Here is a 17,602-nt window from a genome sequence, read left to right on the forward strand (position 1 = left end):
CACGGGTGGCGCTGTGTGTTAAACCACAGAGCCTAAGGCTTGCTGATCAGAAGGTTGGCGGTTCGAACCCCCGCGATGGGGTGAGCTCCCGTTGCTTGGTCCCTGCTCCTGCCAACCTAGCAGTTCGAAAGCACGTCAAAGTGCAAGTAGATAAATAGGTACCGCTCTGGCAGGAAGGTAAACAGTATTTCCGTGCGCTGCTCTGGTTTGCCAGAAGCAGCTTAGTCATGCTGGCCACATGACCCAGAAGCTGTACGCCGCCTCCCTTGGACAATAAAGCGAGAGGAGCGCCACAACCCCAGAGTCGTCTGCGACTGGATCTAACAGTCAGGGGTCCCTTTACCTATTTATATTTTATTTATTTATTAAATTTCTGTAGCACCCTTCATTCAAGGATCACAGGGCAGTTTACAATATAAAAACACAAAAATAACATAACATAGTAAGAAATGAAAACAATAATCCCTCCACACAGAGTTTTAAAAGCCATAGATTAATACATCTTATCTGTGAGTACAACAGATATTTATATAAATATGGCAACACAGATATGTTACTGTATTGTTGTTTTAATTAACTGACACATTTGTCATGAATTGTGTTATTGCTGGGAGACACTGAGACTTTATTTTAGTAAAAAGCAGCACACTAATGGAATGAACAACAAATAATATTAGTGAAATTCCGAAATGAGAATGAGTGTGAGCAAAATAGGAAAAAGAAATACAGGGTTTTCAAGTTAATGTCATTACCATTTGAACTACCCAATACAATAACCAAGTTTTTCAGTCTACTTGGCATTTGTCTGAATTATTTATTATTTCTTAAATTTGTATTACCACCCTTCATCCGAAGATATCAGGGCAGCATAAAAATCAAAATTAAAAAAACCACTATTTTATATTCTCAGGTTTTAATCAACACACTGTGGCTGGTTTTTTTGAGCTGCTTTGGAACTGGAGCCTTATTTGCCCCTACGGGTTCCCACGGTTGCGCCCTGTGAGAAAACATGGAAGCAGAAAAGACACCTGAGGCTGCTGGCTTCAGAGAGAGAAAGATTTATTTTCTGCATGCAGAGGCACTTGCGGTGTTCAGACATCCAAGCAAGTACAAAACTAGTCAATTTTCAGACAGTTCTTATATATAGACAGTTCTCTGGCTCTCCCCACCCCAGGAATCTGCCTCTTGTACATCCTTGTCCATTTAAGGAACATTTCCTGTTGTACATTTCCTGTTGTACATATAAGGCAAAAGGACATTTAGCCCTGAGATGGTTCATGCGCTCTTCAGCAAGGCCATCCTATCTCTGACCTAGACAGTTCCAGATGGCCTTGCTCTTCTTTTAATAGTTGTTGATACGTTGCCCATTTGCTATCCATATTTTTCTTTTTGACAGATAACACTTCTAATGGTGCTATACACCATGGTGTTTTTGGCTCTAATAGTCTTCTGTGTCTATCCAAGACTTTATATAGTGCCCTTCTGATTATATGATTTAAAAAATATTTGTGTACCACTACTTTATTATATGCTAAATAGGCATGCCAGCCGAATCTGTTGTTCCATCCCTCAAGATCCAAAACATCAGTATTTTCTAGCATGATCCATTCTCTAGTCCAACACAAACAAGTGGCATCATAATAAATTCTCAGATCGGGGAGCAAGTGCTAGTGTTCTTAAAACTTAATCCTTTATATCCCCAGGTGTTGTTTTGGGTTTTTTGCTTATAAGTTGCTACATAAAACAAAAATCCACTAATTTTTCATAATTTCCTACTTAAAATTATCATCACAGAACCCAGCACAGTCTACTACAGTATTATAATTTTAACAAATTCTTCACCATGCACTTGTCCTTTTCATCACCCGTCTGGTTCCATGGGTTGAAGCCACAGATCCTTTCAAACACATTCTGCTCCATCGCTTGCTGAAACTCTTCCAGCAAATCGGGGTGGTTGTTTCCAGCAAATCGGAGCAGTTGTTTGGTGCATTGCCTCATCCTTAAGTTTCCAGTACGATTCCCTCCATGGGAGGCTGAAGAAAAGCCTTCACCTGACACCAGGAATGTAGAGATTAGATAAGCCTTTCTCAAAGTTATTAAAATTAAGGTCTAAGTGAAATCATGGTTTTCTTGATCGCCTCCCACACCAGTTCTATTTAACTGCTCCCCTCCTGTTCCCCTCCCTCGGATGCTCAGCGACAGCCTTAGAGGAGAAATGTCATCAATGGAACTCACAGCTCGCTAAGGAACAGCAAATTTATTAAAGTGATGACCAAATTTATAAACCTGCATGTGACAGGTTCTGGCAGATTGAGTGGATGAGACCAGTAGTGGGAGGCAGTTTCTGCACATGTTGTGGAGGGAAGTGAGGGACAGATGGCGCTTATCAACCTAGGAAGGTAGCCCATCTAGGAGATGGAAAGCTCTGATCCTAAACCTCTGCTGCCTCGCTGGATATATTTGGGAGGCTAAGGAGTAAACCCTACAAAAATCCCAAGTGGAGTCCCTAAACACACACATACAAAACACAATGCAACTAGCAGTGTATAGGTATAGGCATATTTTTGTACCTTGCTACACTAATGCAAGGACCCAGGTGGCGCTGTGGGTTAAACCACAGAGTCTAGGGCTTGCTGATCAGAAGGTCGGTGGTTCAAATCCCTGCCACGGGGTGAGCTCCCGTTGCTCGGTCCCAGCTCCTGCCCACCTAGCAGTTTGAAATCATGTCAAAGTGCAAGTAGATAAATAGGGACCAGAAACGGTGTTTCCGTGCGCTGCTCTGGTTCGCCAGAAGCGGCTTTGCCATGCTGGCCACATGACCCGGAAGCTGTCTGCGGACAAACGCCAGCTCCCACGGCCTACAGAGCGAGATAAGCGCCGCAACCCCCAAGTCAGACACGGCTGGACCTGATGGTCAGCGGTCCCTTTACCTATACTAATGCAATATGAAAATACTCAGTTTTGGAACAAAGTGGTTATAAAACTGTTTTACACCTCTCTTGCTCTGACTACATTAATCCATTTCCCCTTATTTATTATTCAGTTATCCTGTCTCCAAGTGTAGTTTTCCAGCTATGACAAATTAGTTACTTTTATTTTATTTTTTAAGGCCTCAAAGAGACTTGTGCAGTAGAAAAAATCCTAAACACAATTCGAAAACATACAATATCATCATCAATGAATACTACAATTACTATCAATTACTATACAGGTCGTATTGCACTCCTTTGCAAATGTCAAAAATGTTTTCTTCCATAGCACTTAATTGTTGGAGTTGCAATAAACTTGGTACATATTATCATTTATGGTTGGGAATGTCAGTTGGTGCAGAATTTTTGGGATTCATATTACTGAAGAAACGGTTGTTTGTTGTCCAGAATTAATGTTACTCGAATTTTTTTGGGATACCGATGTAAATATATTTTCAAAAGAATTGGTCTTATTTATATATGGGCTTGGCAGCAGGAATAGTAATTGCAACTCAGTGGAAAATAACCCTAATTCTTACACTGGATCCTTGGTACCCCTCACTCTGGAATATAGCTATAATGGAGGAAATTGTTCATAATTTGAGATTTCAACAAGGACTGGAACCTCCAGACACTTTTAATATGATTTGGCATTCCTTTTATGAAATATACAGGAGAGCCATCATTTTTAAGACAACCCTCATCACAAGCCTGGCAAATCTGGAACTATACTTGATGATCTGATCAAATTGATAGCGTTTATTTAGACATTATTTTAACTCAAGTGCAGCAACTCATTCTATGTGCCCATTTTATCCCCCTCTTCCCCTCAAAGTGCTACAATTACTAGAGTGCGCTCTTGAACTTTCAGCTCTGTGACTCTCAGTACCCTTAACTAACTTCAGTTCCCAGGATTCTTTGGTCGGAGCCATGACTGTTTAGAGTGATACGATATTGCTTTCAAAGCATAGTGCAGATGGGGCCTAACTCTTGCATTCTGGTTACAGGTAGGTAGCCGTGTTGGTCTGCCATAGTCAAAACACAATAAAATAAAAAAATCCTTCCAGTAGCACCTTAAGAGATCTCTAAGGTGCTACTGGAAGGAATTTTTTATTTTATTTTGTCTTGCATTCTGGTCATCCTTCCTGCTGGCAGTTGATGAAAATCCATTCTGTCCACCAGGTGGCAGCAGATTCCCAGCAGAGCAGAAAATTGTATTTCCCTTGAATTTCTGTTTGGTGATGCTGCTGGGAGGACCAGGCTGCGGGTGATTGCAGTCAAACCTACCGGTAACTATGCACGACTGCTAGTTATTGCATGAAGGGGTTAAGGACCAGAGAGTTGTAGTGAGACTCGGGTTATGTCTAAGCCTTTCTACCCCCCCTCCCTCTGTGCATCATATAACCATTGAAGAAGGATGTGTGTAAACTTGCTCCTGAGCTTACAGCACGTGTTTGGAACTATATTCTGCATTTTCTAGTCAATAGTATGTTGCCTGTATTATCATTGCTGCAGCATGGAACAATGCATGACTGAGACCTTGAATCTGTAAGTAAAATATTTTTACCTTAACTGTGTGTGAACTGCTCATTGCAAGAGGGGTAGAAAGAGGTCAGCTGCTGTATGGAGCTGAATGAGAGGTTTAACAACCTGTATTCCTAAACCTTTAATGGGCTGCTTATTTTGTGATTTAAACTGGGGCTCTGTGTGTTAGCCCCCACGTTTTGAATCCACTCAGCCGTTTCTTTTTGCTCTTCACACGCAAACGCATATATTTCATAAATTCCATTTCCCCCCATACAGGGCAAGGTCTTCTGAACCCTTCTGCTTCCTCTCCAGGGAGAGGAGTCATCAATCTCTCCAGACCAGGCAAGGCAGGTAACTCCTCAACTAGAGGCTTTGCAAATGCTGCACAGACCTGTGTTTTAAACTCTGCTGGGGACTGTTTTGGCCTAAGAGTGAGTCAAGCCCCGATTGTGCTTTTTTAAATTCAGACAGTCAGCCATTTTTTCTTGGTAGTCCCACACGCGTGGGGCTTGCAGGATTAACTGGTATTCCCAGTTATTTCCCAGCAGTAACAATGTACCTCTTGTTTCTTTTGGAAACAAGGTTCTAATTATTACATCAGGCAGTTGGTCTTCAACAAACGGAAAACTGATAGGATATTTGTGTTTTAATAGATCAAACAGTATCTTGGATCTAGAGAGTATCTTGGATCTAGAGGTGTCCATCTACTATAAGACTTTTTCCAGACTTTATATGCAATGCATTGAGTCAAGGGCAGCACATCAACGTAATCTATGTCTCGTTTCTTGTGCAAGGAAAGGAGGGTATCTTGCTCTAGAGTACAATTTCTGGAACATCTGGATTAATTGAAAATTGGGTCACTGAAATATTGCAAAAACAAGTAGCTGGCCACAAGTTTGGGGTTTTTTCTTGTTACTTATTGGCTTTGCCTCAGAAAAGGTAAATCCAGATTTTGGGGCGGGGAGGGGGTGAGAGTTACAGGCTGGCATTTGGAGGCCAATGATGCCATGCTGATGCTGTTCTTTCAGTCCGTCAAAGCCCTGCCCCACAGGTAGGCCTTCATTGGCCGATTTAGATTTTAAATTTAGGCAACCTATCCTGTCACCCTCTGTGGCTGCAACCATCACCCACCTTAAAAGGTAAGTGGTCTTTCCTGCACTGATGGGAGAGAACTGACCAGAATCCCTCCCAAGATTGATTGCAGTATTTTTCCTTTGGTTGCCAAACCACATTCTGTGGTCTGTACTAAGATTATGATCTTGCTAATCAGCTCTAACTGATTCTATAAAATTGCCCTTTGTGTTTCTTGCTTTAGTGTTGCTATTTGTTTTGGTTATATTTCCACTGCAAACTTCTATAAAGGCATGTCTCTCTCTCCCCCCCCCCTTCGAGCTAGGAAGAAACAAATTACAATTTCCATCATGCTGTGTGAATGGAAAAAGGAACAACAGATTTGATATAATCTACGCTGTTCTATTTGCCCCAAATGTATTTTAAAAGACACAAAAATCAGAGTGTATTAAAACTCATTGGATTTATTTTTTCAAAGCAACTTGGCAATTGCAGATATGGCTAATAACAGAAAGCAAATATTTAAATGGAACACTTAAAACTTGAAATGCAGTTTAATCCAAAGGCAAAACCAAAACGTTATCCTCCTATTTGGCCGCTGTGAATGCTAACTACGAGCTAAACTGAAGCTGATTAATTATATGCACTTCACATTCTTTAAAGAATCTGTCGCAGCTAAACCCTGCTGTCAAAACTAAAGATTCCAAGAATCTTAGGCATAGAAACTTGTATGCATGTTTATAGCAGGGATAGGGAACTTTTGTCCCTCCAGAACCAGTAAGACCAATCGTCATGGCTGATGGGAGCTGTAGATCAACAACATCCGGGGAGGCCAAAGGTTCCCCAAGCCCTGTTTTGAGCTCAAGAAGAGAAACATCATGGGCAGGGTTAAATGGAGAAAGTTGTGGAGGACTCCTCCTCCTGGCACTGCCCACCATGGCAACAACCCACTCTGCTCCCACTCTTCCTACAGCTGCCTGGCTCCATCCCTTCAACTTCTGTACATCAGGCAGAAACAGTTTGCTTTGTGGGGCAGAGTCATTACATTAGCTCCCCGGTGACAGATGGGTCACTGCTGCTTACTGGGAGGGAAAGTGGCAAGGGAGGTTGGCACGGTGCAAACATGCAAGCAGGAGCACCAGATTGGCTCTGCCTGTGCGTCTGCACTGCACCAGACCCCTTGTCATCTTGCCCCTCTCACAGTAAGCAACATTGATCCACCTGCCAGGAAACTGGCGCAGCAGCTTCACTCTGAACCCTCCTGACACTGAACCCTCCCCTCCCCCAATGCCAGGAACCAAGAGTGATCAGGGCTCTCAGGTGTATGAAAAAACCTAAGCGTGTACAGTCCCCCCACCAACCCTGGCATTCAGAACTTTACTGAATGCATATAGGTTAGAGAGGTGAAGCCAGGTAGCCTAATGTTAGGGATAAGCCTCATGTGGCTAATAAGTGAGCAGCACTGAAGTTCTTCCAATTTCAAAAACTGTACTGCATAAACTTGTGTCATTTTCTGGGGGCTTCTTGTTTGTTTGTTTGAATTAGGAAAACAAGACAAACAGTTAAACTGGTAAGTCACATTTTTAAACACATCTTTTATATTTTTCTATAACAGAATAGGTTTTTTTAAAACAACAACAACAACAACAACAACATTCTGATCCTAAACACGCTTAATTGGAAGCAAATTGCACCAGGTCTAATGGGACTTTCTTCCAGTGAAGGACGATGAGTGCTGAAGCCTTAGGCATTTAACAAAATCAACTTATGCAGCTGGTACAAGGAATCAGTCCTCGCTCGTGCATCTTGTGGTTCACACTGGTCAATGACAATGCTTGACTGTGGCTAAATGAGAAAGAAAAACATGAGAACAATGTCCAAACAATGTAACTTAGTACATGCAAGTAATGAACATTTTCTTGTTTGTTCTTTTAAAGTGAAGGTTTAATGCTTTGAATGGTAGGGAAGGTTTTCTGGTGAGGTTGAAGGGGGGGAGGGGTGTCTGTTCCATATCTTTTTTCTCCTGGGCAGAGCTTATAACTCACAGAGGAGGATAGATGGATAGATGGATGGATGGGTAGGTAGGTAGGTAGGTAGATGTGGATACAGAATGTTAAAATTATCTCTAGCACTTGGCAGGATGGTACAGGCACAACTACAAACTAACACAACGACATAGGGGTAGAGATGGACATGTCTGTATATTATTTTAATTAGTATGTTCATTTTTGAACATAAGCATTTCTTGACTAGAGAACTGCATCGCAAAATCTGGGGAAGTGTGTGAATTTTGAATGATGGCTGCAGTTCGGTTTACATATTTTTTTTTCAGAAAGTGTTTAGTTTCATTTTGGGGGACCTTTTTAAGCTGGTCACTACGTCTCAAAATTCAGAGAAGAGTGGAATGCAAAGGATAAATGTGCTCCCATCCACTCCGAAGTCCAGGTGCTGTGGATCAGGACAGGTCACACTGAAATTCACTGAAACAAATTCGTCATGTATCCCCAACCAGAACACCCCAGATTCAATCCCTGGCATCTTCAGTAAAACAGTCATGTAGTATGTGGTCTGCTGGAGACTGTGCAGAGTCACCATACCTGAGGCTAGAAGGGTTGGGACTGCTGTTATTGAGGTCCAAATTTGGAAAGCAAATCTTACCTGACTCCATTCATATGGCTTCGGATAGAATTTGGGAGGAACAACTTCACGAGGTTTTGATTTGCAAATCAGGCTGAGAGAGTGGGGAGAAGGAAAGTAAAGAAAAATCTTATTAGTAGGACAGACATTTAAAGCACTCTTATACCACTTGAACAGTCATGGAGAATCTACATGTGCAAAACTACTATTCCCAGGATTCTTTGTGGGGAAAGTCAAAACTACTAAGTGGTGTAAGACAGCTTTATATGCATGGTGTGACTGAAGCCCAACAGGCCTCTAACAGTGTTTTTGCCTTGCAAGGGGAGGTGAGTAGCCAGGCTCCCCAGCAGGTGGGTAGGCAGAGGCTACACAAAGGGCAGGAAGGAGATTCCAGGGCCCACCAGTTGCCAACCTTACTTTGTTGGGAAGCAGCTCAGGGGGGGAAATTCAGCGTCATACAGAATCTGGTACCCTAATTATGGGAAGGGGAGGCGTTAAAGGGGTCCTTAATGAAAGCCAGAAAGCCCACTTCCAACATTCCCCAACTGTAGCCAAATCCTGCCCCCTTCCTAACCTTCATTAGGAGGACAGCTCCCCCTGCCCCTTTCTAATTCTAGCCCCGACTGAGCTAATTTATTACGAGTATTTTGACAAGGCAAGCATTTAAAACATCATAATTTAAGTTGATCTCCCAGTGCCAATGTTTGCATCAGCCGAGTGTGTACACGTGCATGTGCCCGAATTTGTCTAGGCAGATCTAATCCTAGCTATTTTGGGAATGTTTTGTCGTGTGTGACAACTCGATTACTACAGACTCCCCGTCTGCCATCTCCTGTCTCCCTGAGCTGTGCAAAGTACGGCAGTGATACGTTTTAATTCATCCTGTCTAGACATGTTTTTCAAACGCGCAGTTTCCCGTTAAGTAGTGATGACATATGGTAAATACAATTAACTTAAAACTGCAGATGCACGGATGCCCCGAATACATAATGATACATTTAGGTTCTTTCGCTTCTACAGGAACAGCTAATCACCCATTCCTACCACCCTTCTGAGTAATACCCCTCCCCACCCTCTCACTATATATAAGGGTCTGTTGACTTCTGTTTCAGTGTATCTGAAGAAGTGTGCATGTACACAAAAGCTCATACCAATAACAAACTTAGTTGGTCTCTAAGGTGCTACTGGAAGGAATTTTTTTTTTATTTTGTTTCTCCAGGACTGTTACATTTGTGCCCAGCCTTCTCCAACCTGGTGCCCACCAGATGTTTGAAACCACAGCTCCCACCATCACTGATCCATGACCCATGCTGGATGGGGCTGGTGGGAGTTCTAAACATCTGGAAGGCACCAGGCTAGGGAAAGCTGAGTTAGCGCTTCGTTAGATTTGTAATGCACGCTCTTCTCCTGCTGTGTGCTATAAAAATGAATGCAACTTCCTATGGCAAGAAAAAAAGAAGGTAATTTACCCTAAAAGCTTCTGGCGAGCAGCATCCTGCAACTGTGCAATTCTCTCTTGCCCAAAATGCATCAGGCCATTTGGGCCATCCGAGACCAGCTTGTTAATGGCGATCCTTATAATGTTTATCTGTGAATAAAAGACGGTCGTTTTTTTGAAAGCAGCAGAGATGGCGACTGGTTGAATAGTTGAGCTTTTGAGGAAACTACTTTTCTGATTCAAACTTTTAAACCAGATCTGTTAAAAGAATTTGTTAGCTTAATCGTCTACCCAAATACAGGATTACTTTCCAAGGTGTGGCTCAATCTCATCGCACATAAATTAGCCAAGGCAGTTGGGTTCGCTTCCAAGAAACCTGGGGGGGGGGGCAGCATGAATGGGATGAACTGGTGCGGATTTTACCTGGGTTATGTCATCTGCATCAATCTTCACATCAAACATAAACTCCATGTCATGGTCGGAGAGGATGGGGACTCCCAGCGAGTGGTTCCATCCCAAGCCACAAAGGACACCAATGTATCTGCTTCTGCTTTCATCAACCCTAATGAGAGCAACAAGCCTTTTAATGACCAAGTAATTTATACAGTAAACTGGCCTGTGATCCTCAGATGAGGGGCGGTATATAAAATAAACAAGTGTAGGAACTTTATATGACATCATAGCCGAATACTGCTCGCTTGCACACAATGGCCCTGTTTGTATGTAACTGTAAACCATAAAGCATGAATGAGCAGTGTTCTAGGCATGCTGAATCGCTCCCATTTCACTCCGAGAGCAACAAGCTTGGTTGTTTTCCCCCGAATGACCCATGATCCATAGGCCAGGAGCAAACCTTGGCTTACCACTATGGTTTGTCTGGAGAGAGACAAACCACGAGTGCCGGTTCACACCTTAAAGTAAGCACATTCGTGGTCTATTGCCCCAAACTCAAGGAAAGGAGGACCTAGACAAGAATGATTCAGCAGCATGCTCATTCACAGTAAGCCATGCAGATTTCTTGAAATCCTATCCTTCCTGATCCCTTTACACCTGAGCTTCTGTGATTTGGGCAAACCCTACCCACAGAGCTTTCACATCTTTCTTTAGACAAATATGATTCCCAGGATAGCAAATTTTCAGTATCACCTTCTGAACTTTAAATATGGCAGGTTACAAGCTTTTAAATTCGGCAACATTTGCGAATTAATTGCTTTAAATATGCACATGCCTGGGAGTAAGCATAGCCCTGGATTTGAAAAAAAAAAAGATAAATGTTTACTATCAGTGTGGGGGAATGCATTTATGTCACACAACATGAAGTCTTTGGAAACAGTTACAGGTAGGTAGCCATGTTGGTCTGTCATAGTGTGTATCTGAAGATGTGTGCATGCACACGAAAGCTCATACCAATAACAAACTTAGTTGGTCTCTAAGGTGCTACTGGAAGGAATTTTTTGTTGTTGTTTGGAAAGAGTGTTGTACATTCTGTCGGGGAACTATAAAGGAAGCCGCACAAGCATTTGTTAAGTTGACTGCGATGCCCTTGCTTAGAAATGTGCACATACCTGAGATCTATCACAGGAGCAAACAGCATGGCAAGCAGTGCTGGAAGTCCTGGAATATGAGGCATCAGAGATGTCTCCCTTAGCAACATTGTGGATCCTGTTATCAGAAAACAACAGTAGCAGTGATAATAATATTTGGCCATTTTAAAGAATGCAATGATTTTGCAAATGTAAGATCCAATGGTAACAGAACTACAGTGCAGGCACAAGTGATCGATCAGCTCTTTATCAATGCTCTATTTACCCAGGAATAGTACACCATTTACCTGTTGCGTTTACTGTCACAGAGGCAGCAACCAGCATCTGTTGAAACGAGTCTTCAGGAGCATCAACCACCACCACCGAGTTCACACTCTCCTTCTCCACGAAGACTGCTCTGGGGGGGGGGGGAGGAGAGGGAGAGAGAAAAGCAATTCAGTTCATTTAAATACCAGCCTTGCACAGAATTCCTAATATGGAGCAGAAGAATTCCAATGCCGTGAAATTGTCACTGACTAATTAGCGAAATTTTTCTCTTAAACACCTTTCCTACTAAAAAGGTTCTATCAAACATCTTTTCTTTTTTTCTTTTGCATGGACAAGTATAATGCAAATCTGAAACTCGCTTATACAAAATATAGTAGGTCGAAAATTGCAATCATCAATTGATAATGATTTGTTATGGTGATGTACTACATATCCTTTGGGGTTTTATCACTTTCGTTTTTTCTCTCTCCTCTCTCTCTCTGAAGCAGGCATAGGCAAACCCAGCCCTCCAGATGTTTTGAGACTACAATTCCCATCATCCCTGACCACTGGTCCTGTTAGCTAGGGATGATGGGAGTTGTAGTCCCAAAACATCTGGAGGGCCGAGTTTGCCTATGCCTGCTTTAAAGCCACCTTTGTATGTGTTGAAAATCATCCTCATCTTCTATGTACAAGCATTTACATAGAACTTCTGCTGCCAAGGGGCATCATTCTTCAGTCTTCCCTGTGGAGGAAAGGGCTTCTCTTCAAGACAGTTCCTACTGTGGCATCTGTGCACAATCCCTTGCTAGAAAAGGCACATCTGAGCACAGCTATATGTGCCTGGGTGACCTATGATTTGATTACCACAATGCATTCTCCCTGCGGATACCCTAGAGGAGTGTTTGGAACCTCCAGCCGGTGGCAAAATGCTAGGGCTATTTAATGTCACGCTAGTATCTTAACAGCTTAGGGCTGCAATATGGTGTTGCCATCACTCAAGGCTGCCCAGCTGGCGTTTCCCCATAACAGGACCTTCTTGGTAGCAATTCTCCATTTGTGGGATCCCCTCCCTGGTGAGATGCACCTGTTTCCTTCATTGTTCACTTTTAGGGGGAACTTAAAAACATTCCTGTTTCCCAGGCATTTGATGGCAGAAAGATACTAAATAGGCTGGATGAGATGGTTTTAAAAAATATTTTTAGTTATTTTAAACATGTTTTATGTCCGTTTTAATTGTATTTTTCAAACATGTTGGTGCTTGCTGCGCCCTGAGCATCTTTGGGAAGATGGATGGAATAGAAATTTAATAAATAATAGTAATTATTATCTGAAAGAACACCATGTGAATCCGCCTAGATGGAACAGATCATCTTCGTTGGCCCTACTGAAGTAACTTTAGCTGGCAGGAATGTGCGACAAAGGCTTCTTTGCAGCTACAATGTTAAGAGAATTTCACACTAAGCAGGTATTGTAATTCCTTCTGTCCATGTGTTCAGAACAGTGTGTTGCTGGGTTAAAAAAAAAAGTTTGCAAGTGAGATGGCTAACCCTCCGAAGATTTATAAGTTGGTGCAGATCGGGACTTTTAAAAGTGGAAAAATATATGAAATATAAAAAAGAAGAAGATGGCGACCGCCTAAATGTGACTTTTGGATTTCAACCAGCAAGGGCGAAGGAAGGAATGTGGAGTACAGACTTAAAACCACACAGCGATACTGTTTGTTTGGACTTATCTTACTTGTTGGATATGTCAGCGGCTGCGAAAATATTGGAATGTGAAAGCAAAGCAATAGTTATGATAATAGAGCCTCTGGAATTTGAAGCATGGGAAGCCTTAAATAAAATTTAAAGTAATAATTTGGACAATTTGGAACCTTTTTTTTGTTTTATAATTGGAGAAATAATTTGGAATGTAATTTGGAATGTTTCATACGATTCTGTTTTATTGGAAACCTCAATAAATATGATTTGTAAAAAAAAAAAAAGTTTGCAAATTATACGTGTTTACTGTCCTATTTTCTGACATGTTGCTTTGTGCTTTGTTTAACGTTCCCTGGCTGCTGTCATGAAGCTCAACAGAGGTCTAGAACCTTGCAGGGGGCAGGTAACTGATTTGCTTTGGAAGAGTGAAGTCTCAAGGTGTGAGAAAACCCTCAGGAAAACCTTTGCACTTCCTACTTAAGAGGGACTGTGTTCTTAGACAGGAGTTTATTCACTTGCACACAAACCCACCCACCCTGTGAAGAAGCAAAAATCCAGAAGCACAAAATACCTGCACACCTTGAAAAAATGCATGTAAAATACAAGCTCAGACCTGTAAACTGCTACTCAGGTTGGGACCAAGTAAATAATTTAATCTCATGAGCCCTTAATGCACTGCAGTTGTCTAAATGAGATTAGGTGCTTGAGTGAGGAGGGGTGTTTAGGAGGGGAGGGTCAGTGAGATGCAGAGAATGGCTGCCCACTGTTAACATTTAAATACTTAAATATTGTGAAATCAGGTACAAATGGGCTCTGGGTCTTAATTAACCGCAACAAAGGACTACATCAGGAAACGCAAATACGGAACACATGAAATAGCTGGTGTGAAATCACATAATGGAACATGGCAATAGTACGACCAAAAAAAAATGTGTAAAATTCTGCCTGTAAGTGGAATGTGAGATGATAATGTCACAGCTGGCAGAAGTCAAACTGCAGAAAAACTGAATTGGCTCTGGCTATGACAAATTCATGTCAGAATGGACATTGGTTTTGGAATTTTCTCCCAAAGGAAGGTGAGACTAGCCCCATCCCCGATGCTGTTTTAGGTGAGCACTGAAAATGTTCTTATTCTGCATGGATTTTAATGTATTATTGAAGCTTTTAACTCTGCTTCGTTGGATTTTAAGGTTTTAGTTTTACTTTATTTTGTTACCTGATAATCAATTTTTGGCTTGGTTCTTTTTGTAAAACTGCTGGGGTGGGGGCTTATTAGGGCAGGAATGCAGAATTAAATAACCTGAATAGCAAAGCAAGTATGCCGCCTTTTTCTCCAGAAATACCACTTCAATGAAGGCCAGGTTTATGCAGATTTGGCAAATTAATGCATTGAAAGTCACACAATTAATTGATTATGCTTTCGTCAAATTTGGAGGCAGCCCTAATGAGAATTATGAGAGCCAAGGGACATAATTTTGTACATGAGCTGGAAGGACATTGATAGTAAGTCCAGTTCAGCCTGAATGTCACGGAGTGGACCTTGAACAAAGCACAGTACATGCCATCCTACCTAAATCTGGAGATTCTGGTCATGCTGCTGAATTTCATGCAGTAGGGGTTGTATGGGCCAATAAGCCTCGCCTTAGGAGGAAAAAAATTAGAGCAGAACATAAAACACCCAAATTAGTCCATTTCAGATTTTCTTCTTATGGTAGTAAAGTGTGGCTCATGTTTTGGGGTAGGAAGGGTAAATATGGAGGCATCAAAATAACCCCCTCACCCCGACCCCTTAAAATCAGTTCATGAGTAACATGAAACCACGGTTTACTGGTGCAAGGGTGAGCCTGGGGGTCACACACACCCTTCTTTCAGCACAGCCACCAAAAGACTCTGCTTGAGATTAACCACAGTTAAGTGTGCCATCCATTCCTTAAACATAGTTAAATTTAACTAAGGTTTATTGAATCAATCCATCTTCTTAAAACTATGACTTGACGTTCGCTTGGTTTCAACAAGCAAACAGCGAAGACTAACCACACTTTGTCAAGTTTGGATGGCATACAAGATGTTGCTGAAACAAAATCCTATTTGCGGGGAGCGTGAAACTTGCTCCAGTTCCTTCTCATACACACTAAACCATGGTTTAGCAGTACTGTCAATGCGGCCTCTTAGAGCTCAGAAAACCCAAAGCATAAAAACGGCTTGCACGAAATCTCAAGTTTGCATGAACATTATGCGTTTTGTCATTTCGCTCAGCTGCTCTCACACGTTTCTGTAGCGATGGAGCGATCTCCCACCCCCAAAGTAACCTTCACCAGCCACGTGGTTTCAGTGATGAAGAAACCTGGTATTAATAGACACTTTGATGGAAAAGCAGCATTACGTCCTTCAGGGCACCCACATCATACCACTCTGAAAGCAGGGGAAAGTAATGACCGTGCCTCTTAAGCTTACCTTGCAGTTTGGCGCACTAAACTTATTGGCAGAGGCGTTCTCCAAGAGCATTTCAATCAAGCGATTCTCCTCGTCACTCGAGCTCCTCTGGAGAGAAGCATCCCTCTTCCTTTCTTCTGGCTTTGAAAACAGTTCTTTAAGATTTTCGTGGCTGATCTAAGGGAAATTCAAAAGAAAACATTTTGAGAATTATTGGACGGGGGCAGAGGTAGGAAAGAGACTTAGTTATACTTCACAGGGCATGAGAACTATACTTAAGCCAGGCATCCCCAACCTTCGGCCCTCCAGATGTTTTGGACTGCAATTCCCATCATCCCTGACCACTGGTCCTGTTAGCTAGGGATCATGGGAGTTGTAGGCCAAAACATCTGGAGGGCCGCAGGTTGGGGATGCCTGACTTAAGCTTTGCTTTGTTGGGAGGTGAGCCTGGGGCCAGACTCCCCTTCTTCAGGGTATAACACTGAGTGGGAGAGTGGACAGCCCTCAGAGCCATTCCCCAGAAGCACCATAAGATGTGTCTGTAGTCCCTGTCAACTCGTAACCTAAGGCAGTGGACTCCAGTTCAGAAGCCGTAACACAACCATAACATCCCCTGCTGCCTTGGAGTCAATAAATGCTAAAAGTAGGGTGGGGCTCCTTTCAGCGAAGATGGAGCCAGTTGCTAGGACAAAATAACAAAATCAGAGTTGATAGATGGTCATCATCTATCTGCTTCAACCCCCTGTCATGCAGGAGGTGCAACTTGTATTTAAGGCTTGGTCTGAGGGACTGTTGGTGCTGAAGCGATGTCTTGAGTTGTGCTCTCCAGCCTGAGCCCAGTGCAGAGCTGTCCAGGGAAACTTTTCCCTTGCAGCTCCGCCGACATCAGAACTCACAGCACGACAGAGGTCAATTCTGCAATGCCTTGCCTTCAATCTTCCTCTCCCCCCTGCTCTCGCAGCTTCAAAAAACCCTAAAATGCCAAGACTTCCTGTACTCGAGAAGGACACACTTTGGATTCATAGGAGTCTTCCGCCAGCTCGGCGTGGCCTTCCTGAATGAGTATATCGCGGACGTTCACAATGTCCAAAAGCCCAGAGTACCGAAGCACATCGACAAGCAGGATGCTGTGCACGATCGAGAAGACCTTCACCAGCAGAGCACAGCCACTGACCAAGGAAGCAAAGCTCTGGCTTGCAGCGTGACTCCACTGCTCTCCAGATACAAGGGACTGGGCAGAAGGCCGCATTCTGCGCAGCTTGAATTCCAGAGCCTACACCAAAAAAAAAACAAAAAAAAAACACCAAACACGAATAATAGTAATTAAACACACACACACTCCTCCCTCCAAAACACGTAGCAGTGGCACGGTTCCTTGATTCTTAGAACAAAAAGGAATGTTACCTGGAAAGGAAGCTCTCGGAGATGGCTTGGAATCTCTCGCAAGTGTCCCAGAGCCACTTTTGATCTATTGCCATAATCTACATAGAAAACCTGGACGGTAAAACAACAGTAATGAATAGAAGGACTGGCAATTATTTCCAAAGCACAGAAGAAAATGGGCTTACAAATTCAGAGTAGCCGCCTGGTGCAAAAATTAGGCCCATTATTGCATCACGTGAAATTTTATGGCTAAGGCAGCCGTTTCAGCCAGTGCCCCCTTTGCTTAACATGACCGTGTGGAAGCTGCCTTGAATAGCTTCCCATGCAGCTGCAGTAGCTGATCCAAGGGCAAAGTGATTTGTGTGCAACGACGAGGCTGGGCGCCATTTTCCCCCACTATGAAACAACGGCAAGAATGTTTTTAATTGGTCAGGGAGCACCGAGCAGAAGTGAAGAGCCAATCTGCATAATGTGAGCATCCAGCACACCAGTGGGTCGCTGAACAAGTGCAGCTGTCACCAGGGCAAAGGACCATGGAGAACAACTCGGTGAGACAGCACAACCATTGTAGGCAGAAGATTCTGGGTTCGATCCCTAACTTCTCTAGGCAGACATGGAAAGCACTCATGCCTGAAACTCTGAAGACAGTGT

General features: G+C 42.8%; 1 protein-coding gene across 1 annotated transcript in view; it reads right to left on the bottom strand.

The window, feature by feature from the left end:
* Positions 1 to 6,874: 6,874 nt before the first annotated feature.
* The window catches only part of TDRD9 (tudor domain containing 9), a 78,945-nt gene continuing 68,217 nt past the window's right edge, over positions 6,875 to 17,602 (bottom strand). The window contains exons 27-36 of the mRNA XM_033138755.1: positions 16,973 to 17,062; positions 16,581 to 16,841; positions 15,590 to 15,745; positions 14,706 to 14,776; positions 11,474 to 11,583; positions 11,208 to 11,304; positions 10,066 to 10,204; positions 9,674 to 9,792; positions 8,226 to 8,298; positions 6,875 to 7,412 (exon numbers count right to left, since the gene is read on the bottom strand). Of these exons, the coding sequence (XP_032994646.1) occupies positions 7,311 to 7,412; positions 8,226 to 8,298; positions 9,674 to 9,792; positions 10,066 to 10,204; positions 11,208 to 11,304; positions 11,474 to 11,583; positions 14,706 to 14,776; positions 15,590 to 15,745; positions 16,581 to 16,841; positions 16,973 to 17,062 (1,218 nt within the window). The 3' untranslated portion in view covers positions 6,875 to 7,310. The remainder of the gene's footprint in view (positions 7,413 to 8,225; positions 8,299 to 9,673; positions 9,793 to 10,065; positions 10,205 to 11,207; positions 11,305 to 11,473; positions 11,584 to 14,705; positions 14,777 to 15,589; positions 15,746 to 16,580; positions 16,842 to 16,972; positions 17,063 to 17,602) is intronic.

The sequence above is a fragment of the Lacerta agilis genome, chromosome 1 (assembly GCF_009819535.1).
Source record: "Lacerta agilis isolate rLacAgi1 chromosome 1, rLacAgi1.pri, whole genome shotgun sequence".
NCBI lineage: Eukaryota > Metazoa > Chordata > Lepidosauria > Squamata > Lacertidae > Lacerta > Lacerta agilis.